General features: G+C 41.4%; 4 protein-coding genes and 1 long non-coding RNA gene across 8 annotated transcripts in view; 2 read left to right on the top strand and 3 right to left on the bottom strand.

Annotated features, from left to right (window-relative positions):
- Positions 1-10907, bottom strand: part of LOC126869553 (cadherin-related tumor suppressor) — a 69776-nt gene extending 58869 nt beyond the window's left edge. The window contains exon 1 of the mRNA XM_050626238.1: positions 534-10907. Within this exon, the coding sequence (XP_050482195.1) occupies positions 534-5894 (5361 nt within the window). The 5' untranslated portion in view covers positions 5895-10907. The remainder of the gene's footprint in view (positions 1-533) is intronic.
- Positions 10908-11056: 149 nt separating this feature from the next.
- LOC126869619 (rRNA-processing protein FCF1 homolog) lies at positions 11057-12350 on the bottom strand. 2 transcript variants are annotated; one of them, XM_050626438.1, is made up of 5 exons: positions 12313-12350; positions 11875-11957; positions 11719-11790; positions 11333-11642; positions 11057-11250 (listed from the first exon to the last, which is right to left on the bottom strand). In XM_050626438.1, the coding sequence occupies exons 2-5, from the start codon at positions 11925-11927 to the stop codon at positions 11107-11109; spliced, it is 579 nt and encodes a 192-aa protein (XP_050482395.1). In that variant the 5' UTR covers positions 11928-11957; positions 12313-12350; the 3' UTR covers positions 11057-11106. The 2 variants fall into 2 exon arrangements, with proteins under 2 accessions (XP_050482395.1, XP_050482394.1); XM_050626437.1 differs by lacking the exon at positions 12313-12350 and adding an exon at positions 12112-12277.
- A 4-nt stretch (positions 12351-12354) lies between these two features.
- LOC126869629 (uncharacterized) lies at positions 12355-13053 on the top strand. The gene is made up of 2 exons (XR_007690951.1): positions 12355-12479; positions 12563-13053. It is a non-coding gene; the product is annotated as an uncharacterized LOC126869629 (long non-coding RNA).
- Positions 13054-13441: 388 nt separating this feature from the next.
- On the top strand, positions 13442-19245 carry LOC126869582 (nuclear RNA export factor 1-like). The gene is made up of 10 exons (XM_050626357.1): positions 13442-13818; positions 13899-14212; positions 14289-14375; positions 14469-14715; positions 14791-14984; positions 15071-15183; positions 15502-15538; positions 15627-15862; positions 15952-16156; positions 16236-19245. Exons 1-10 carry the CDS (start codon positions 13740-13742, stop codon positions 16668-16670), a joined length of 1947 nt encoding a protein of 648 aa, XP_050482314.1. The 5' UTR covers positions 13442-13739; the 3' UTR covers positions 16671-19245.
- On the bottom strand, positions 19199-23677 carry LOC126869567 (integrin alpha-8-like). Of its 3 annotated transcripts, XM_050626314.1 has the most exons (19): positions 23514-23677; positions 23181-23427; positions 22976-23114; positions 22834-22898; positions 22612-22762; positions 22464-22549; positions 22210-22398; positions 22014-22113; positions 21770-21947; positions 21504-21697; positions 21305-21429; positions 20804-21235; positions 20562-20731; positions 20308-20491; positions 19917-20247; positions 19734-19830; positions 19517-19646; positions 19401-19457; positions 19199-19337 (listed from the first exon to the last, which is right to left on the bottom strand). In XM_050626314.1, exons 1-19 carry the CDS (start codon positions 23675-23677, stop codon positions 19335-19337), a joined length of 3042 nt encoding a protein of 1013 aa, XP_050482271.1. In that variant the 3' UTR covers positions 19199-19334. The 3 variants fall into 3 exon arrangements, with proteins under 3 accessions (XP_050482271.1, XP_050482269.1, XP_050482270.1); XM_050626312.1 differs by having other exon boundaries at positions 19199-19457; XM_050626313.1 differs by having other exon boundaries at positions 19199-19457; positions 21510-21697.
- Between the last annotated feature and the right edge of the window lie 43 nt (positions 23678-23720).

Raw genomic sequence — 23720 nt, 5'->3', positions numbered from 1 at the left:
CGTGTCTATCGTGTCGTAAGACGAGAAGCCTGTACGCGTAACGCGCCCTGACGGTGGATTAATAAATCCATGCAGTCGCGTTTAACCGGTGATGAACGAGCCGCCGGTGATAAACAAGCTTGCAGGACGGTTGGCTGCGCGTCGATTGCATCCCCGTGTTTCTCACGATTATCTCTTTCTTTCGGTTTTTCTCTTCGACTGCCGCCTCCCCCCAAAATCGAGAGGGAAACTGCGCGCGTGTTAAACCGCACATTACTGTCGTCGCTATCGCTCGCTTTCTCAGGACGGATCGTTTCGAGCGAGCACCGGATGGAATTTTTAGCACGTCGACGTGCGCGCCGCGTGAAGCAAGACGAAACGCAAAAAGGAACGAGCTAGAATCGTGGGCTCGCGGTTCTCTACCCCGGAGAAAGGGAGAAAGAAAGCTGCACGAGGGGAAAGACGAATCTGCTCGACAAAAAGCGGCGAATGACTTTCAGAACGCACCGGATCATTAATATCTCCGGGATGATCAATCAAAGACGTGAACTTACTTTGGTGGACGTCGTACTGGGCCTGGTACCACCAACACCGATGGCGTACAGCTCCACCTCGTACCACTGGATTCCTGTTTCCCTGTCCAGCGCGGCAGCCGTCGACAATATACCTGTCTTGGTGTCGACGTCGAACAATCTGTCGACCTGCGGACCGCCGCTACCAGCAGTCACGTTCGTCACGTAGTATTCGAGATCGATATTCGATCTACGACTGCGAGCACTCACTCTCAAAATGCTTGTGCCGATCGGCTCGTTCTCATACACGCTGCCCTCGATCTGGCCACGGTGCTCCCATATTGGTTGATCGTCCCCATCTTCCCCGGGCACTATCAGGGTCAAATAGGTCTCCGTGGATCTTCGTTCCGCCTGAACGGCCTCGTCCGTAGCGCGGATCCCTACTTGATACTTGGAGACCCGCTCAAAGCTGCTCTTCAGCGATCGCGGCAGTCTTATCGTCAGGTGGCCCGTGTTTCGATGGATTCGAAACATGTCCGGATAGTTGATGCTCGATCTAAGCAACTCGTAGGTGACCAAACCGTTGGTGCTGGAGTCCAGATCTCTGGCGACCAGCTGGGTAACCGTAATCTCCTTTTGATACTGATAGTAATTTCCTTTGAGCGGTAACACGACGGCGGACATGCTGACAAAGATCGGCGCGTTGTCGTTGATGTCCTCGACGATGACGATGACCAATTTTTCCGCGGACAGCCTGGCGCTAGCTGGTTGAGCGCTATCGGTCGCCACGACCACTAACTTGTAGGTGTCGACTTCCTCGCGATCGATCGGCAACAGGGTGTGTATGACACCGGTGGATGGATTTATACCGAATCTTCGAACCTGATCCTCCGGATCTTGACTAGCGATAGAGTACGTGACCACTCCGTTCTCGTTCGAGTCGGGATCCTCCGCCGTGATGGTTACTATCGGCGTGTGCACCAGAATTCCCTCTCTAATTTGTCTGGCTATCGCGGTGTTGGGGAACACCGGCGGATTGTCGTTGGCATCGATAACCTCGACGATCAACGTGGTAACGGAGCTCAACCTCGGATGACCGCCGTCGCTGCAGGTCACGTTCAGCGTATACTTTTCCAGCTCCTCATAATCCAGCGGCTTTCTCAAGTACAACGTCCCTGTCAGAGGATCGATGTAAAAGGTGTCCCTCCTGTTGCCAGCGGATATGGCGAAGGCCAGCTCGCTGTTCGGTCCCAGATCGTTATCCGTGGCTTTGAACCTAAGTAGTTCCGTGTTGGTCGGTGTCGTTTCGAGAACGGAGATGCTTGATTTATCGTCGACGAACAGGGGCACGTTATCGTTCTCGTCGAGCACTTCGATGTGAACGGTCGTGCTCGAGGACAGACGAGTTTCCAAGCCGGCGTCGTGCGCCACTACAGTCAACACGTACGCGTCCGTAGTCTCGCGGTCCAACTCCTTCGTCAGAGAGATCTGTCCGGTCGCCTCGTCTATGGCAAACCGGCCGTGTTGATTTCCATCCTCCAGAGAGTAAAACACATCCCCGTTCAATCCTTCGTCGGCATCCGTGGTATACACTCGTAACAGTTGCGTGCCGATCGCGGCACCCTCGTTTACCTGTACCTTGTACGGTAACCTCTGAAACTGAGGGATATTGTCGTTGACGTCGGTGATGTAGATGACGACCTTGACTCGATCGCGAAGTCGATTGACTCCGTTGTCGGTGACGGTAGCCTCCAAGGTAATGTAGCTGCTACCGGTATTGGTTACCAGCAGCTCCCTGTCGAACACTCGAAGAGACTTGATGAAACCGTTTCTGGGATCGACGGTGAAGTCCTGTTGACTAGCTGGAAGGGAGAAGACGAGGTCGGCGTTGCGACCCACGTCTCGATCGGTTGCCAATAATTTCCCGACGAACGTGTCCGGTGGCTCGTTCTCGCGTAGGTGGAGGACGAAGCTCGAATTGGTGAATTCCGGCGCGTTGTCATTTTCGTCGATTATGTGAACGACCACCGGTACTACCGAGCTTCTAGACGGGCTACCTTGATCGGTGGCCGTTACCTCGAGCGCGTAATAGTCCAGCTCCTCGCGATCAAGAACGTTCTTCACGTATAACTGGCCGTCCGGGAATATTCCGAACCGATCCTCGGTATTTCCGTCGGTTATGCTGTACAACACCCGGCCGTTAGCTCCGAGATCGACGTCGATAGCGGTCAGGGAGAAAAATCTATCGTTCACCGGTGTGGACTCCGGTAGCGACGTCTCGTAGCTGGTCAGCTTGAACACCGGCGTATGGTCGTTTACGTCTTCGATGGTTACCCTGACTTGATGCTGGGCGGATAACGGCTGATTTCCGGAATCCGTGGCGGTTACCTCCAGGTGCAGTACCGTTCCCGGCGCAGCTCGTATCGGCTTGTCTAGATAAATAATGCCAGAATTTTCTGCGACCCTGAACTGTCCTCCGGGATTGTGAGTCAACGAATAGACGATCCTCGCGTTGGCGCTGGCATCGCGATCCCTGGCGCGAGCCAGGCACACCTCTTGTCCTACCGCCGCGTTTTCCTTCAGAAGCACCTCGTCGCCGATCTCGCCCTTGGGAAACCTCGGCGGGTTGTCGTTAATGTCCAGCACCGTGATATTTACGGACGTTTGCCCGTAAGCGAGTCCGGCTCTGGCCGATAATTGCAGACTGTAGTAAGCCACCTGCTCCCGATCTAAACACCCGGAAGTACTGATCGTGCCGGTACTCTCGTCTATCTTAAAGTTACCCTTCGGATCGCCGAACACGATGGCATACGAGATCTTGGAGCTGTCGTATTGCGTAATCTGTACGGTGCCCACGTCTCGAGCGAACACGTTCGACATCGCGCCGCATTCTCCTCTGTCCTCGGCTATCCTGAACTCGTAACCGTTGTAAGTGTCGAACTCCAGGTGTTCCAAGTCTTCCTCGCGAATGATCTCAACCAGAGCGTTTCTGCCAGCCACTCTGTCCCCGGTGTCTTTGGCCGATATGTTCAATTCGTAGAGGGTCTTGTGAGCCGCCCTCAACGAACCCTGAAGAGTGATCTCACCGGTTCTCTCGTCGACTGTAAAAAGTCCCTCGCCACCGGATTCCAGCGAGTATCTGACCTGAGCGTTTTCCCGAGCATCGGCATCGGTCGCCGTCACTTTGCCCACCGATGTTCCTGGCGGGGCGTCCTCCGGTATGGGCATCAGGTACCTCCACGGATAAAACACCGGCGAATTGTCGTTGACGTCCTCTAGAGTCAATATCACCGTCGCCGTGGACGATTGCGGCGGAGTACCTTGGTCCTTGGCGATTACCAGAATCTGATATTCGGCGGTGGTCTCGCGATCCAAGTTCACCTTCGTGGTCAATTGGCCGGTCAGTCCGTCGAGGGCGAACGTTTTCGGATAGTCCCTGGACACGCTCGAGTGAAAGCTGTACGCGACGCTACCGTTCGTTCCTTGGTCGTTGTCCACCGCCGTCAACGTGGCCACGAGACTCTGCGGCGGGGTATTCTCCGACAACGTAACGCGAACCACGTTCTGCGAGAATCTAGGCGCCTCGTCGTTCTCATCGAGAATCGTGACCTTGAGGTGAGTCGAAGCGTACTTGGGATTAGGACCACCGTCTCTGGCGGACACGTGCAACTCTATGCTTCCTTGCACCTCCCTGTCGAGGGTCGCCACGGTGGTGACCAGACCGGTGTCCTGATCGATCGCGAACCAACCTTGCTCGTTGCCCGAGTCGAAATCGTAATAAATTCTCGCGTTCAATCCGGAATCGGCGTCCGTCGCGGAGATGCTAGCCACGAAGCTGCCGGTAGGCGAAAGTTCCGAGAGCACCGCGGAGTATTCGCTCTGTTGAAAGACCGGTTCGTGGTCGTTAACGTCGTTCACGTGGATCACGAGGTAGGCGGTTGCCGATCGCGGCGGCGTGCCTTTATCGGTCGCCACCACGGTCAGATTGTATTTCGGTATTTCCTCGCGGTCCAATCGACCGTTCACGCGAACTATATCGAAACTAGGTGTATTGTCCAGTCTGAAGTGGCCCAATTCGTTGCCAGCACGAATTTCCACGGTGGTCTCGCCGTTCAGGCCCTCGTCGTTATCGATAACCGCGACTGCGGCCACGATCGAATCCTTGGCGGCGTTCTCGTCGACGGTGGCGAACCCCGGCGTAGATGGGAAATAGCTGAACTTTATTTCAGGATCGTGATCGTTCGCGTCCAATAGATTCACCGTTACGTAGGTCCGGCCATCCTGCCTCGGCGAGCCGTGATCTCGAGCAAAGACCGTTATGACGCAGCTCTTTGGACAACCGTCTCCTAGACGCGCCGCGATCGTGCAACTCTGTTGCGGACAATCCAAAGGCTCGACCGTCGTTATGGTGCCTGTTTCCGGATCTATCGTGAACTGTCTCTCGGTATCCGGTAAATAATACGTCAACTTGGAATTGTCCTCGGAATCTTTGTCCGTCGCGTGAACCGTCAACACTTTGGTTCCTACCGGGGCACTCTCGTTTAAAGCGACCACGTAGTCGCTCTGCTGAAATATCGGCGGATTATCGTTCACGTCCAACACGGTCACGTTTACCAAAAGATAACCCAACCTCGGTGGTCGGCCTCTGTCCCTCGCGCAAACGTTCAACGAATAAAATTCTACCTGTTCTCGATCCAATTTTCCCGTCGTTTCCAAATGCAGATAGGACGTTTCACCGGTCGGATTACCGGTCACTTCCAAACGAAATTTCCCATCGGTGTTCCCATTCACGATGAAATAATCGTCGACCACTCCGTTCTCCAGCGTATCCTTATCCGTGGCAGCATCCAGCAACAATTTCGTCCCCACCACTGCCGATTCCGAGAAACTCACGGCTATACTCGACTCCGGAAATTCCGGATCGTTGTCGTTGATATCCAGCACGAGGATCCTCACTTCGATCGGATAGGTCGGCTGGCTGGACAACACGACCAGGTCGAACCTATCGCTGCTCAACGCTTCCCTGTCGAGGACTTTGGCCGTTCTGATCTTGCCGGTTTCGGGATCCAGCACGAATTCCTGCGGCGGCTCGTTGAACCTGTAGGTAAAGCCAGGCTTGACCGGTATCAGGCCTACCAGGGTCCCCTTTGGCTCGCCTTCCCTGACCTCCAGTTGAACCCTGGTATCGACCGCTCTGCTCTGCATCGCCAGGCCCATCGCGGCCGCGCTGTCCTGCGGTAACATCGGTGACCGTCGTGGCACCAGTCTCGTCACCCTTTGAGGTAGTTTGCGAGAAAAATAATCGGACGCGTGTCTCTCCTGGCCGTTGGGTTGGCCGCCATTTTGGTCCACCGACAACAGTGCCAGGACCAGGGCTAGGACCATCGAACTTCGAATGATCATCTCTTCTGTCCCTTCGAACGCGCCCCCTTCCTTACCTAAATTCCTCTCGTGTTCGACGACATAAAAGTATCGCTGCTCCTTTGATACTACCTCTCGTTCTTTTTCCTCATCGTCGGTCGCACGTTCATCTTCCCTCTTGTACGTTTTCTTCACGTAGTTGGTGCTGGCACGCTCGACATGGCACGACCGAACCACGAGGCCAAACGATCCGAGAGTCAACGAGCGGCCGACCAGTTGCTTCGATCGCTAACGGATTCCATGCTTTCGATCTTTCTCTGTATGTATTCGTTTCTTTCCTTCTTTCTATCCGTTTGCTCATCCGTGTTCGTAGGTTCGTGTCTCTCAGCTTCTCTCGGCTTCTTCGTTCGAAACCGGGCTACGTTCTAACCGGGCTCGGCTCGAAATCGGATTAAGGATGCCTCGAAGGTGTGGGCGTTTTCTTTTTTATTCGCTCCTTTTTGCTCGTTGCCGCGGAAAGTCAAGTGAACACGAGAGACTCGAGCCGACAGAGGGGGCACTGACCCGCAGAGCCGCGCCTCGCGAAACGCGTCTGCGGATGCTGCACGCCTCCGATCCTCGATACTTTTCCACCTTCCACCGATCACCACCACCACTACTACCACCACCACCACCACCACCACCTCCACCACCACCACCAACTTTTCGATCCTCTCCGAAATCTGAACGATCCACCCTGTGATACGCGCACGGTAAACAGGGTAAGGTGGTTCGGTGGCGGATCGTTGTCGGATCAAGATTTTTCGCGCGACGCCGCCACGGTTTCCGACCACGTTCGCGGTCGCTGCTCCCTCGCGTTCCTCCGTGTCACTCGATACACCGACACGCGCGATCTTTCCGTTTTCCGCGGTTCCCACCGCTTTTCACCCTCTTCTGTATCGGCTTTTCCTCTCGACACGACACTTTCTCAAAGTTCCCGTGTCACGTACGTATGGGATCAGAGATCGAATCACTTTCCGATATCGAGCCTTTGCTTCGCACAGTCAAACATCCAAAGTTGATTCCCAGCAGCACATCCACCACTAACGGCACAAAACAAACACGTCGTTGGTGAACGATAACCACTGACTCGTGGATGACGATGATGTTCCGGCGGCACGACACGGTGCGCTTTTCCTCGGTGCGACGTGCAACGTCGTAACGAGATCGTTCTTCAAACGTTACACGTTATGATCGGACCATCGATCGGCCAACCGGCGGTTGGCGAACACTTGCTCGTGGAAACTCGAACGTCGTCGTATCAGAGTCGTAGTTTGTGTCGCGATGAGTTTCGCACTCGCGCACGCGACCGTGCTTCTCCCGTGCGTCCACGTTCGCGAAACGTTGGTTTCACGGGGGGAGCGGGATGAAAAAGATCGAGGGGTAAACAGCGAGAGACGCGAGAGCTAGAGGCGAAAAGACGCGAGTGTGCGCGACCAGCGAAACTTACAGGGGGAAGATAACCGAAAGACGAAGAAGAGAAACGAAACGAAAGGGTAAAAAAGAAAGACACGCGCACACGTACACGAAAGGAGCGAAAAGAAGGAGTAACGTGGGCCGTAAACGCGACGACGTAAGGCCCCGTGAACGTACGACGACGAAGAATATCACCTTCCCGAGGACTGACCTGACTCGACTGAACCGAGACGGTCCCAGAACCTCGCCGCTGCCAGGAGAAGCATTCTTCGAGCTTGCTGACGCCGTCCCTCTCCGATCCATCGGGCCCGATGTATGCATCTGTTTCTCTCGCTCTTCCTTCGTTCCCCTCTCTTTCCTTCTCCGTTTCTCCTCTCTCACCGTTTACACTCCCCGCTCCTTTGCCGCGCGCTCGCACACCTTCCATCGATATCACTTTTTCTCTTTCTTCGAAGAAACCTTCGGCTTTCTCTTTCTCTCTTCGGCCACCGTCTTTCGCGTTTCCTCTCTCTTCCACGCGCCAACGTTCTTTGTCGGTGTTCCTCTCTCGCTTCCACTTCCTTTGCCACCCTTTTATCAATATCTTTCCTCCCGTTTCGACTTTGTACAAACTTCTTTGATCCATCGTCTTATTCCAAGCTCGACACTTTCTATCCCTCTTGGTCTCCTGTACTCTCGGCTTATCTCTCTTTCTTTCGTCCCTCCCCCCCCCCTCACATCTCCTGCCACTGCTCTTCGATCCACCTTCTTTCTCAGACGTATTTAGAAAAGCCTCATCTGGGCCCGCATGCTCTTTCTTTTCTCTCCGATTTTCTCAGGCAACCTATCTACATCGCATTTTCTCCCCCCCCCCTCTCTCTCTCCCTCTCTAACTCCTTCCTTCTAGCGATCGGTGTTGCTTTTCCTCTTCGTCTAGTAAAGCATTCGCGAACCCTCCTTTTCCGAGACACCGGTTTCCATCCTTATCTCTCTGGAACTTAGACCATCTTTGTCTAACCAAGCATCGATAGCGTTTTCCCTCTTCGTCTAGAGAAACATTCGCGGTTCTCCTTCTCTTGGCCCTTCTGCCTCTATCCTCCTCCATCTAGGCTCTTTGGTTCGTCGCATCTTTGTCCGTTCCGGTAGTGTCTCCATCTTACCTTGTTCCTTCTTCGTCCGATGCGAGGTTCGTCGGTCGAGCTCTCTCTCTCTCTCTCTCTCTCTCTCTCTCTTCAATCGGGACATGCTAGTTCCACCATCGGCGTGCACGTTCCCTCCCACCCTGGGCCCTACGTGTCTTTTCCTTGCCCCTCTATTCTCCTGCGGAAGGTGGCCGGGCCCCTCATAGCGCCCTCGTTCCCCGTCTCTGTCCCCGCGGCCGTTATCCTCCCACCTTCGACTCTATCCTCGCGCATCCCAGCGTCGTCTCGCGCTGAGATATTCTCCCTTTTGCCCTCGAGGAACGAGCAATGCGGAGGCTCAGGTATGCAAGATGGCCGCCGCTGAGAAGCGTTCGCAACGAGGACCGCTTACGGGCGAACCAGGGAAAGAGACCGGCTATCCGTGAAACAGAGATGGAGCTAGCCGAGGGACGAAGACGGAACTTGCGTCGTATCGGAGGGACGAGGAAAGGACGACCGAGATGAATAATGCGCGGGGGAGGAGGGGTAGCAGAAGAACGAAGAGAAGAGGACAAGAGAGAGAAAGAGGCAGTTAGGTTGACAAGGGTGTGGGGTAGCGAGGAAGAGAGGCGGTGGAACGAGAGGTCTAGAACCACGATGCCGTAGATATATATCCGCGGCCCTGTAGCCACTTTTATAACTAATCCGTTACCACGATCGAACGCTTCGCTCGAACTTTCCACCTCTCTTCCCTCTCGGCTCTCTTCCGTCTTCTTTTTTCTCTCGATCGAGAGCACGGCCGCGCGAGCTACACGCGCGACTAGATTCTCTTCGCTGTTTTCCTTTAATCTAGTTTACTGGGTACCGGCCGCTATATGGACACCAGCGACTCCTCCTCCTCCCTCTACCGACCGTACGTGCCGATTACCGTATCGATAGCTAACCCGATTTACGCGTATGCGCCCACCGCCACTTCCTTCCTTTCTTCCTCTCTTTCTCTCTTCTTTTCTCTCTCCTCTTCCCTTTTTTCACGACGTAACGTAGGATCCTGAACACAGCGTCGCGTGGATAAGATTAAACCCGTGTACGGACGGTCCGGGGAACGTTTGAGAAATCGTTATCTAGCAAGAACGGAAAGTATGCACATACCTACTAGGCGCGCGGGATGGAATGCCACGGGAAATTAGGAGTCTCAAAGTTTTGCCTCCCAACTGTCTCGACTATGAACGTTTTAAGGATCTTTTTATCCGAATGGATCTGGTCGAGGCGTTTCAAACGGAAGCTATCCGTCGGAAATTGATCTTTTGCTTGATTTTTATAAAGTGACGCTCGACAACGTGTCGGTTTTATGATATCAACTTCCTGATTGGCAAAGGTTAACGACAAGTATTCGTCGCGAAGGAGGGCGCGGCAGGATGCCGCCGGTATCCGCGTGCTTGATATCCGATGTTGAGCGGTACGACAACGTGCATGCATATGCCATTTGTTGGTCCATGATATTCGAAAGGTTACGGTCCGAAAGACGACAAAAGATCCTGACATTTATCCAGACGATACGATACGAGCTCTGTGTGATACGACCAGTTTTACAATTCATCTGGTCGCTTGAACCGTATCGCGATCGCGTTAGTGTGAGAAGAACTGCAACGTTAAAAACGATTTTCTCGAACGTAACTTTGATTAATTGGATGCGAGTTTTGAATGGAAGTAGAAGTCGCGGTAAACAAGTAGTAATAACTGTGAAAAGTCAGCCAAGATGACTCGCGGTAGGAATAACTAATCTCGGCACAAAGGGTGATTTATCCGCGACACGCTTCCCATAAATGAACGTGATAAATTTAATAGAAAGCGAAATAATCGCCGTTATTCTTGAAATCTTCCGTTCGACGTTAAATCATCCGCGGCCCTCAACAACCGGTATATTAGGTATTCTTATCTTGCAAGTATCTCAACTTGGTATCATTTTCCGAACACACGTAGGGAACGTACTTTCCTGCAGGCCGATTTACCAATATAATTGTACAAGATAGATCGCTTGATCACGGTAACGCGCATCCACCAAAGCGTACTTCGTAAATCTTATCGGTAGATCCGCGATGGTACACGATGGATCTTCGTCGAGAAAGCTACGATTCGACCAGAAATGTGATCGCTTTCCGCGTAGATAAGCGTTACGATCGCCAACACGGTCTTTGCCGAATCGCGATATCTTGGCCGAGTGCGAAAGTGGATAGTTGCAAACTTCTTAACAACTTATTTTGCGAGTCACGCCCGTGTAAATTTACCGCAGATCGTTCCTCACTCGAAATGGTCTTTTGCGCCCACTTGTCTAACATTATTTCGCGTTGCTACCATATACGGGGCAGCATCATTCACAAAACAGTAAAATTCTATCGAGTTGCGGTGTGTCACGTGGGCGTTACATGCAACAGCTTCATTGTTTCACCGAACAATAACTGTAACATGTTCTCTTCTGTTTATCTTCGACCGTTGGACAACCGCACAAAATGTGTCGATTGTCGGTCGCTTCTGGACTACCTTCGAATGGAAGAGAAAAAAGCAATAAAGAAAAGCAGGGAAGAAATTTCTTTTTTATGTAAAGAAATCGTTTCGTCAACGATTTATTCGTTAATGAAGATTATTAGAGAGTAAGATGTACAAGATTTATTACATAAATTTATACAATAAAAAAAGTGTGTTTATTTTTTAGGTGCTCCATACGCATCCGGCATTCTTTCTATGGTGTATCTATGCTGAGCAACGTACATTATAGGTACACCAGGTATTTTTCGTATTCTCCTCTTTAGATCTTTGTCGTTAGTTGCCACAATGTAGCATTTATGCTAAAAAATTGCAGTATTATAATTACTATAAATTATAAGTACTGTTAGGTAGACCTTTGATTTTGGAACAAATTATACTCACTTGAGTTACTCTATTGACGATACAGTCATCCGCATACGTGCCTTTGTGCATACAGTTTAACCTTTCAAATCTAGGATCTTTCATAATCCTTAAAGCTATTTTATACTTTTGGCCCAATTTTTCCATTTCACCCAACACACAATCCGTTATATATGGAATGCATTTAGCATAAAGGCATTCCATCATATTTTCTATGATATCTAATTTATTTTTAATAGAGAAATTTATAAAATTTGTATCTACCAAAATATGATAAGGAGGTCCTAGTTGTGTGTTATATTGGAAAAACAATGCAGAGGACTGCTGGGGACTATAATAACATCATAATGGTATAATTTTATAATCTAATATTATAAAAATATTACAGCACATACAAGAATACTTACGCTTCTGTTATTTTAATTTCAGTTGGATTTTCTTTTTTAACTTTTCTTGGTGGTGCACGATGCTCTGGTTTTCTACAAATCGTAAATATGCATTGTGTAGGTGGTTCTACATAGTAACACTTTTTTACTTTGTGACTGATAATAAAATTGACTTACATTCTTGAATCTGTCAGGCTTATCATTCTTTTCATTTGTGCAAATCTTTGCATAACAACTTTTCGCGTCCTCTTATTTTTTCCCTGTACATTTCAAATAAGTTGAAAAATAACTTTATGTTTTGGCGTATAAGTTAAACAAAATCATTGCAATATCAAAATTTAAAAACATAACCTAAATACGCGTTTAACATATTTTATAAGAAATGTAATATTTTATAGATAAAATGTTATTTACCATTTTTTATGTTTAATACTCAATACTCTATTATGTTTACAATAAAAATTAGTATATCGATAATCTAATTTTTCACTTCAAAATATATACTGCGCTATAAATTGCGTGCAAAACTGTTCAGTACTACCAACACTAGTATTTTCTGTTTAATTATCTATTACCAATACCAACGTAAAATATGAACCTGATTGTAATATATACCTTAATATCGCCATCCACGTGAAACTACCCGTAGAATATGTGCGCTGTTAAGTGGCTCCACCTAGTGTAGATATTGGCACGGTAAAAATAAATTGTGCAGCAACGTGGCCAAAATAACGAACAAAGAGAATTTAGTAACAAATTTATTGATTAAATGCAACAAAAATGTATGTAACAAATGTAACAAAATTATTTATCAATTATAATTATAATTATTCGCCAATTTTCATACTTACCTTTATTGCCATAGAATAATACATCGCTAAGACAAATCACTCGCTTTGCTATATGATATACATGAATAAAATCAATCTTTATTACATAAATATTACACAAATTTATATTGGATCTTAAATAGAATACTTTTTTATATCACAAGGTAGCAAGAGTGTACTGTAAGGTGATTCATGTAGTAATGCAAGAATGTATGTAAACCGGAAGTCGTCCAAATTCGAAAGGCAGGGACTATGTTTAATAAATAATAAAATAATAAATAAATAGAATACTTTTTTTCAATTTTATAATCCGTATATAATAAAATAATAAATAAATAGAATACTTTTTTTCAATTTTATAATCCGTATATATAAGCAGAGAAAATAACGATTGAAAAATAAGGGAGAATTGTAACACTGAACTCAGTCTAGATGCATTTCCTAAAAGCGCAAAAATTGTTATAGTTCAAAGTTTTCTCAAGTTGTAATTAAGTTATTAAAATATAATTATTTGTTTTGAAGGTTATTTCGTTCAAGTTTTTGCTCATTTCTAAGCGACTTGTTAATTTCATTAAACAATTCAATTTCAAATTTTGCAGATACAAGCAGAGTGCTTCCGCATTTGATTGGTAACAACCCAACTTGAAATTCTCCGAATTCCTGAACAGCCACGCAACGATCTCGTATACTGACAAACGAGATAGACATAAATTTAAGAAAAATTAACTGATTCCTTTGTACTAAAATTACATACTATATGACAATTATCTTTTCATCGTAATTCATAACTGTAATTTGAACAGATGCACAAAATATTCTTGCATTTTAATATTTTGGATTTTACCATTGACCGGAAGTACCATCCTTGCTGACCCCCCACCTTTCTTGCTAGCCCCCTACCTTCCTTGCTGACTCGCCATTTTCTTTCCGCTTTCTGGTAGTGACGCTGAGTCGTGTGCAGGAGACGTTCAGAAGCACCGTGTATTTCTGCTCTTTAAGTACAGATCAAGTACAGTGCAAAATCAGTTGAACTATTACCATTTTTACCAACATATTATCATTGTTGTTGCTATAAATATAATATATATAATTTGATTAAGTGCACAAAAGAATTATTTATGCCTTAATGTTTCTATAACTATCGAAACTTGCAATGGGCGTTGCACTTTGTTTCTGATCTTTTGTGGTTTTGTGTTGCTGAATTTGTAAAAGATGCCAAAAAAATCCAATAAATCGCAGTGGGGTGGCCGAGGTGGAAGACCTGGAAATTTTGATGATAAACACTATTTCGGTATATTTTTCATCATTATTCTTAGGTGATAAACGTAAGTGAAATTGGTCGCGTCTACATTAATTTTTTGCTTTACACAGGGCACGATGACCGTGTACCCAGAAATGATAGAGGTTCCTACCTTGGTAATAGGCCTAGAGTATCATTCAAAACACAAGCAAGACCAACAAGGGATGTGCCTAGAAGTCTAACATTAGCATGCTTAGACGAAGATGTACAAATGGCAACAAGTTCCAATAATAATAATAACAATCGGCAAGTTATTATAACAGGAAGAAATAGAAGGACGCAACGTGGAAGAAATAGCCCTGTGCCTCATAGAAGATATAGGACTAGTTTAGTTCCTAGACCTAAGCGATTTCCTATGGGAGAAACCAATTGGTATAAAATTACTGTAAGTATATCAGGAAATAAATTTTAATGTTCGGTTTAGTTTTAGTTTTAATCATAAAAATCATTTTTGATTACAGATACCATATGGGCAGAAATATGATAAAGATTATATAATAAATAATCTTCTTAGTTATATAGCACCAGAAACTTTTCTTCCAATAATGGTAAATATGAAACATTTCAATTACATTATATAATTACAAATAAAATAATTACAAAGTGTGAACTCTGTACAAAATATAAAAATTTGTCAACAGTACCGAGTTTTTGGAAATGAAGCCAATTTTTACGTAGATGATGAGAAAATAGCCGTTGCGTTACTTGATTGTGATCGTAAAATTACAACTACTGATGGATACAAATTATTAGTAAGAGTCTCCAAATCACCGTTTCCTCAATGTGAAATTGATGCCAAGCTGAAAGAAAGATTGAAACAAGCTATGTCTAAACGATATATGCATGCTACAAATGCACTAGACTTGTCAAGGTTTCACAGAGATCCAGGTTAGAAAAATTTAAAGTAATATTTTACACATAAATTTCTTGTACGGAATATTGTAGTAATTTTGATTGTTACAGATCTGGTTTCTGACTACTTTTGTGCATTATTCCAACCTTCAATATTAAAAACAGTGTTGGACATTGTATCAGAATACATACCAGATTTGGAGGCATTAAATTTGGATGGAAATAAGTTGCAGACAATCCAATATTTAAATATCCTGAATAGAAAATTTCTAAAGTTAAAGATATTGTATATTGGAGATAACAGGGTATGTAATTTAAGCTGATATAAGCTATGAGTATTTTATCGTTTATATCATAGTGATTGATTCAATATATAATTAACGTTTTGTAGATAAAGGATATTAATCAACTGGATATTATCAAAGATCTGAAGTTGGAAGAGCTTAAATTGGCAGGGAATCCTATATGCAATAAGTATAAATCTCGACAAAATGACTACATCAGGTAATGTAGTAGTTCAATACGATCTTCCCTTTCACGATCATGTATTTTCCAAATCTGAATTGAATTGATACTGTTTACAAATTTTAATTAATACCTACAATTAACAGTATATACACTAAAAATATCAACCTATTTATTTATTAGAATATCTATCATATTTTTAAATTATTTGAAATGAAGTAAGTAGTTCTTAAAAATTCCAAATTATTCCTGTATTCGTTCCATTACATTAAACCCCTACATTAATAAGGCAAATATTTCTGTTATTACGATTAACTTGGAGCTTCCGGGCTTCCGGCTTTTCTGTCCTGACAACAGCGACGTGCGGAGGAGGTTTCCTAAACTCCTGCGACTGGTAAGTAATAAACGATAATCGTATTATCAATCACTATACTTCATAAAATGAATGAAATCAGAAATAACTGCTTTTTATATTTTATAAGGATGGTATGGATCTCCCGAAGCCAATCTTATTCGATGTAGTGGACGAAGGAAACAAAATACCCCCTTCTCAGAGGATGTTTGTTGCAAATGCTAAAGCACAAGAAATTGCTAGTCAATTTCTACAGCAATACTTCCTCATATTTGATAGTGAGAATCGTCAACCATTGCTAGATGCGTATGTCGAACATGCGTGTTTTAGCATGACTGTGTCTTATCCTCCTCACTATACTAACAAGTAAGTTTCTGCATACGGATTAACTCAGAAATAAACGACATATATTTTAATAATAATAAATAAATAATCTAATAAACGGGATATTACAGATTAAATGGATACCTAATGGAAAATAGAAACCTAATGGAAAACAAGAACCTAATGGACAATAGAAACCTGTACAGAACAAACGATACAAACAGAAGACAGAAGTTATTAAAACATGGTCGTTTGCCTGTGGTTTCATTTATTTCCCAAATGCCACAAACTTCGCATTATCTAAATACATTCACAATGGACATCAACCTGATAACAGTAAGATCTTATTTCTTTGTAAACAAAAACGAAATGTGCAACCTATTCATTGTGTTATACAGCAACTTTATATTTCTAGGATGGAATAATGTTGATTACAGTCACTGGACTGTTCAAAGAGCTTGACAAGAAAGAACAGCATATTCGTTACTTTAATCGAACCTTTATAATAGTGCCGGAAGGAAATGGTTACTGTATTCGAAATGAACAATTACATATCAGTCAACCGACAGACGCACAATTAAAACAATTGAGTAGTCAACCACAAGCGCAAATACCAAATCCAGGATCACAGACTCCTTCAATTAGCGGCAATGAAGAATCATTAACAGTTCAGTTGCCCGAAGACGTAAAACAACAAATGACGATGACGCTCAGCCAACAAACAAACATGAACTTGGAATGGAGTTTAAAGTGTTTACAAGAAGTATCATGGAATTATGACAATGCGCTCTCAGCGTTTCAAGAATTTTACAAGCGGGGACAAGTACCAGCGGAAGCATTTAATAAATAAGAATATAATACGTGGAAAAGTAAGACTTAGAGAAATTTCAATTTTATTCGTTATTCTTTTCTGCTGCATGTGTCTTTACAGTACATGATAGATTTGTATCTTAATCAGTGTAAAGGTGCAGTTTTCCTAGATATTAGTTCTTTTTCTTTTCTCATCAAAAATAGGGAGTTAATTTTAATCGTATTCATTATGTGTTACAAATGGACATTGACTTTTTTTTCTTACTTTATAATTATAAGAAATTACTGCTTAAAGTCTTATGCGTTTATTGTCTTTATAGCGAATAAAAAGAAGATTGTTGTAAAATACTGAAAACAGCCAATAATTTTTTCCACAAAGTATTGTATTTAATAGCAATCTTCTTTTTATGTCAATGAAATGCATAATGCTTTTATCATTAAAGAATACAAGATGTATATTATTTTTATTTTAAGAGTAGTTGTCTCTCGTAAGTTAAAATTTAGTCATGATTTTTAGCTTTAAAAAATTTCAGGGGATGTTGATACTAGTGTGCGATACAATTGATTTTGACTTTCATTTTTGTATGTCTGAAGTTTCATACAGCAATACAATATTCCAAACTTCAGATTTTAATTTCTTATAATCATTTACAACATACAATTGTAATTCACTTTTGGAATTATATCGAACATGAGCATTGTGTTCATTATGAGAAACACAAATAATACTTAGATTTCTCGCACTGCTAGTTCAATTACGAATCATATTTCGTATGTATATAATGATGCACATTTTATATTATGATTCAAGTAATCTATATCTGATACGTTTGGTCTATCCTAGAATACGTGTGCGATAATACTCTAACGTTTGTAAATAGACAATTTTATAATACTATGTAATTATTTGTGCCTTTCTTTGATTAAACTGTCAAATGAAATGAGCATCATTATGTATGTGATATAGATTAGTTTACATTAAATTTAATAAGGCTACAATGTCATGAATGTATAATCTTAGAAAGATTATATCACATCTCACTTCATATCATGCTGGTTGTTCGTATTTATAATAAATATGTTACATAATTTTATGAACATTTAAATAATGAAAACATCTGTCACATAGCGTGAAAAAAATCTATTCTCTCTGTAGCGAATTTCTTTAATCAGTTTGATATTAAAGTTATTGTGATAAAATAATAGTTCTAGCAAAAGAATTTAACATCGATAATAAAAGAGATACGAATCAACCAGCATGAAATGTTTGTATCAGTTGTTGGGAATTGAAGTACCGCGTTAATTTTATACCTTTCGGAATCTGTGCAAATTTATATATAGATGCATTGTTAGTATCTATATCCATTATTATATGTTTCTGTCAAATCTGCAAATCCAAAGATTAGCTACAGTTCGTGAGCATAAATTATTCGTTGGTATCCGTAAAGAACGCGCGTTTAATAAAACTATATCACTCTATTATGTTACACATATCCAGGGGATAGAGATGAACTAGCCCTCACGATATGTAATCTATTTAATTTATTCATTTCTGAAAATGGTCGAATTGCCTTTGTAATGAAAAAGAAGGACACTGATGAAAGAACGAAAAACAATAGTTCTGATGGATCAGCTGAAATTCTAACAAGGAAGTTTGATCTTTCTTGTCGAAGCTTGTCGATATGCAACAAAATGTGCTACGACAAACAGTCTCACAATATTTGTGCAATGTTAAGAAACAACATGACATTGAAAAGGCTGAACTGCATTCGACCGTATCAGTTACTGCTGTGGACTGAACCCACAGAAAGTTTTGTGCCGTATTGATGTCGATCAGACAGGAGCTATAACCGGCTCTTAATTTTGTGTCTTTTTGAAAGACATAGTAAATCATACTGGCACATGAAACTGATCGCAGTGGTATGACAACGAAACTAAAGAATGGAACAAAATGTATTCGATGTAACGCAGTTTGTTTGAAAGAATTATTCTACGACATAGAATTATTAGTACAATTATATAAAATAAGCATGATTGATATATTACCGAGAGTATAATTTATGCTCACATTCTGTACAGATCTTATTAAAATGATAGAATATTTGTAGCAGTACTGCAAGTTCTTCGGGAAAAATATTTGTTCCAATGTACTGCTAGTCGTTATCAAATATTTTTTCTTTTGCTATATAGAAAGAATGTCATTCAAAAAGGAAGCGAGAGGAAATGTAGAAAAGGAAATAGGGAAACTCAAAAAATGTGAAAAAGATATTTTTATTATCATATACATCACATATGTAGTAATAGATCGATTGATTCAGTAGGGAATATTATTGTTATTTCATTGCGAACTATTGCGTTTATAACTTCATCTTTAATTAAACAAAATATGTAAATAACTGATTAATGTATATGTTCAAGATACATTTTTACATTATGTATACTTGTCAGATTAGGGTACTTGAACATAACATACAAGATGGAAATATGTAACTTGTAATTAATAAAAGTAGATATTTGTATACATAATATATAAGCGTTTTTCATCGGAGGCAATAAATGTAATGTAAATAAGAATTAGAAATTTATTAAATAAAATTTGGTTTTTACAGAATAAATGTGAAGTATTTGATATTTTTTAAGTACTTCCCGTCCACTAAATATCACGTATTTTCAGGTTCAATCACCGCCAAGATCCCGCTTTCTATCACTTACGAATAAGATGTTAATTAATTTTTACTTCTAAAATCATAGGATGCCATAGAATACTTACTTCATCAATTTCTTGTTTCGTTAAGTCCTGTTTTCCTTTCCGTTTAAAGAAACCTAACTGAAAAATGTTATTAAATAAAACATGTTATAATCACGTTCAATAAAAAGATATCTTACCATGTTTAAAATTGCGACACAAATGCATAATAATAACAGCCCCAGCAAAACAGAAACGATAATAATCCATAGCTGTAGCTTTTCCATTTTTGGAGTGTAATAGAACATTGTCATAACTTCTATTGTGGAACTATTTTTAATCATTTTTAAATTATTTCAGATAATATATAGATACAAGTACTTAGAAAATATGTAATAAAATGTAAAATATATTTACCGGGTTCCATTGATATCTAGCCTTTCATCTGGTTTTATGATTTCTACGTTCACCTCGGTGGTAAATTTGACAACGGCTCTTTTATTCCTAAAGTTGGCTTAAGATATCGAAAAAAGCGTAAACGAATGAAACATGTAACCGTATGTTATAATATATGTATGAAGAAGTAATATAAGTGATTACCTTTAAATTTATCGACATTTAATAAAAATTTAATCACCAACTTTCCAACATCTTGTAACGTTTTCAGCGTATTTAAACTGCATACGATGGTCGTACAAACTATGTCAGGTGTTGAACAATTTATATAAATAATATTATCTGTCAAATTTTTGTTCAACGTTTCTGAAGTTTGAACATTCTTCGCGTCACTTAGGTATACGGCTGAAGCCTCTACGTTTCTTTTGTGTATATCAAATTTATCTAAGAATGATTCCTCTTGAACTTCACCTAATTGACTATCCACTAAAATACTCTCGGAAGAGCATTCAAAAAGTTCCCCTGATATGTATAGCTAAAAACATATTTCATCGACAATTTATATCTACAAGAAAGAGAGTCCATAGATTCTTACTTGAGGTTTGTACATGTATATCAAAGTTGTTGAGTCTTCAGTAGCTAATGGCACTTTAATAGCAAGTTGTGCATCTTCTATAGGCGATGCTCCAAGTTTATACACTTGATAAGTATGTTGAAAAGTAATATTTGAAGAACTTTCGTTTAAAGTAGTTAAATAGTAGGCTTCTTCATTTGCTTTCCTGAAAAATAATATTAGTCAAAACAAATGTATTGTTTGCTACAAGACAAATATATCTAAATAATACGAACCCATGCAGAGATAGAGAAACCTCGTTTACTAAATTAAGAGTTTTGCTTATATTCGTCGTTCCATGATTTATACTACGAGTTTTTATGATTGCGTAAAAATATAATTTATTATGGTCATACAGCGATCCATTAATTAAGTGTCTCATATCCAAGTTTAATTTAACACTTCTCTATAAAAAAAAAGCATAAATTTTTATTATCATACATTAGCAATACGATTTGTAAGAAAATGTTCAAAGTACCTCTTCTCCGTTCCAAATGGGGTTTCCCGTATCACAGATTACTATCAAATTTTCTTTCGAGTTATCTTCTTGACAAAAGGGTAAAATGCTACGTAACATTATTCTCTCAGGTAATGTGAACTCAAGTATGGTAAGGTACGCAGGTTCTCCATAGTTTTTCAAACTGATTTCTAAACTTATATCGCTCGAACCAATAACCCACGTATCGTTGTATTGTATATTATAAAATTTTGCAGTAGCGGATATATTAGAATTACAAACTTTATCTTCTCCACAACCGATGTTGAAAGGAAGGAAAGCTTGAGCAGTTTGTAATTTATTGTTTCGCTTTTCAACAAGACAGTATTTGCAAAAATTACTCGACGTATTATCATATAAAAAATCATGTTTCGCAAAAATACTAATCGGCTCGATAAAATCTCGTATGTTTCTCTAGGAAATATCATATTAAATAAACCATAAGTTGATATAAAATTGACACAAAAATATGTTTAATATTACCGAAATATTAACTTGAGCAGATAGGCAAACATTTGACGTCAAGTTAGAAGATTTCAACTCCAAAATTGTTTGTTGAGTTCGCTGGTAACGTTCGTCTATAGTAACTGTAACCTTAGATTTTATAGCTAGAAATGAATTATGATTCACTGAAAAATATAAACAGCTTTAACCGTATGTAAAGATTTACATAATTACATACATGTACCTTGCTCACTATTATAACGTACATTACGTACAAAGTATAGCGGGCATATTTTAACTAAGAATTGCCTAGCGTCTCTTTGTAAAGTATTAGGTACAGTCTCAATTAAAAGTTGTGTTTTTGTTACTGGTTTACTACGTAGTATTATAGCGTGTCCTGATTTGTATGCTCCAACTGCGATATCCAAATATCTGCGCGTAGAAGATTATTGGACCGGGTACTGATCAAATAGATTTAAATATCGCATGGTGAGTTTTACCAACCCATTTGCATCGATATCAACCGGTTTCGATATTGAAAATCCAAATCTCTGTATTTTCTGCGAAGGACGCCGTAAAAATTTTGCAGCTTCGATTCGCTCCGACACTTCCAGATAATCTGAACCGCCGTTAAATACATAGATCACGCCGTCATTCTCCCAAGGTGATCCCACAATAATATCTATTGCAATAAGAAAACAAATTCTATAAAAACCTACGCCATTTGATATAAATGGATTCGGATTACCATCGAATCCATCGGCATCCAAATCACCGCTAGCTATGGCATATCCAAAATGACCTCCTTCTGCGGTCCCGTATAATATTTGAGTCATTTCAAATTGTCCCTGCAAGAAATACATAAAGTACCTACGCCAGAGCTCTGCACTATGCAGTACGATATACTGCGAGACAATATATTTTCAGCGCGAAATACTTCTTACTTTGGATGTACCGACAAATACATAGACTCTGCCGTTATCTTCTCCCCAAAGAGGTGCTCCAATTAGAAGATCATCTAAACCGTCATTGTTTAAATCCCCTACGGCCAAACTGGCTCCAAAAAATTCGCCAATATGAGTTCCATCTAGCTTTGTAACGAACTCACGCGACTCCGGGTTGACTATTATTACCTAGAGAAAGAAATTGTTCATCGAAAATCTTTAATTTGATATAATTTCGAGATATTGTTAATTACCGTGCCAACATAGTGCCACCCGGGAGCTCCACTGGCGAAGAGTAATTGATCTTTTTTGAAGAAGTAACCAGATTCAACGCTGTATCCTGTAAATGTATATCGTTGCATACTAATCATAAAAATAAGTTTGTCGGTATAAAGGGCATACCAAACTGAGATAAATTGTCAAGAAACGACAACTCTATGGACATCGTTTCATTTAAATATACTACATCCACGGTGCCATAATCTTCGTGTTTTGGCTTCCCTACGATGCGATTTATTTTTCTCTCTTTTTTGCCTTCGTTGCCTTTGGTTTGCTAGATTTTATTATAAAAACGTTACTATATGATATAAAAGAATATAACAGTCAAAAGTAATATTTATATACCTTCATTGAAGCATAATGGACAGAAAAGCCATGAAGCGGATTGTACCAAAATTTCGAATCGAAACCTAATCGATCGAAATGATATAATTATTTAATACATACGTTATAATATTAATCATAATTTTAATAATTAATTACATACTATAGGACATAAGATTCTTGTCTTCGATTGACAACACGTCCGAAGAAACTTTCCCACTGTAACACATGCCTTGCAAAGTTTCGAAATTAATATTTGTGAATGGTTTTGAAATCACTACAATTGTCCGCGGTGCGCACACCTATGATTAAAATGTCATTAAAAATTGTATTTAATATCACGAAATTGTTATTAACATTCCACTTACTGTCAGAATCCCATTTATTTCGTCTACAGAAATGGCACTCCCAAACCAACCAAATTGTTTCCGTATAAGTATGTTCATTGCGAACCGCGTTTCGTATCCTTTTTCGTTCTCAATCTTTTCTGGCTTGATTATTTGACATTTGCTATTTTTAATCGCACACCGGAACACGACACCAGGTTCGATCAGGTACGGAAATCTCTGTATAGAAGGCGAGGAATAATTTCCTTTCGGTGCTCCAACTATCAACCTTTCGTAATTATTATATAAAAATTAAATACGATCTAAGAGAACAAATTGATCGATATTTCACATACAAGGAATAATATACGTTACCAGGGTGTATCAGTGTCCGGTTCGTAGTATAAACGTACAGTGTAACCGAAATAATTATTAACGTTATAAGAATAAATAATAGGAAAATCTATGTCTATATTATATCCATACACTGTTCCAACGAACAAGAGGAATATTTCTATAACAAATATTCTGTAAACCATCGTGGCGAATTCAAACTTTACGTGCTCGTCGGAAAAAAGTATA

Source organism: Bombus huntii, chromosome 9, assembly GCF_024542735.1.
Source record: "Bombus huntii isolate Logan2020A chromosome 9, iyBomHunt1.1, whole genome shotgun sequence".
Classification (NCBI taxonomy): domain Eukaryota; kingdom Metazoa; phylum Arthropoda; class Insecta; order Hymenoptera; family Apidae; genus Bombus; species Bombus huntii.
The sequence above is the reverse complement of the archived record's forward strand: the minus strand, read 5'-3'. Positions and strand labels throughout refer to the sequence as shown.

Coding starts and splice junctions, on each gene's coding strand:
- LOC126869619 (XM_050626437.1), bottom strand. Junction 11,791..11,874: donor AGCCTGACAGATTCAAGAAT/GTAAGTCAATTT, acceptor TACGATTTGTAG/AAAACCAGAGCATCGTGCAC. Junction 11,251..11,332: donor TCGTCAATAGAGTAACTCAA/GTGAGTATAATT, acceptor GCAATTTTTTAG/CATAAATGCTACATTGTGGC.
- LOC126869582 (XM_050626357.1), top strand. CDS start 13,740: ATGCCAAAAAAATCCAATAAATCGCAGTGGGGTGGCCGAGGTGGAAGA. Junction 14,985..15,070: donor TGTATATTGGAGATAACAGG/GTATGTAATTTA, acceptor AACGTTTTGTAG/ATAAAGGATATTAATCAACT. Junction 15,863..15,951: donor CCTCCTCACTATACTAACAA/GTAAGTTTCTGC, acceptor GGGATATTACAG/ATTAAATGGATACCTAATGG.
- LOC126869567 (XM_050626312.1), bottom strand. CDS start 23,677: ATGGTTTACAGAATATTTGTTATAGAAATATTCCTCTTGTTCGTTGGA. Junction 22,899..22,975: donor CAAGAATCTTATGTCCTATA/GTATGTAATTAA, acceptor TCGATCGATTAG/GTTTCGATTCGAAATTTTGG. Junction 20,732..20,803: donor CCATTTGGAACGGAGAAGAG/GTACTTTGAACA, acceptor TTTTTTTTATAG/AGAAGTGTTAAATTAAACTT.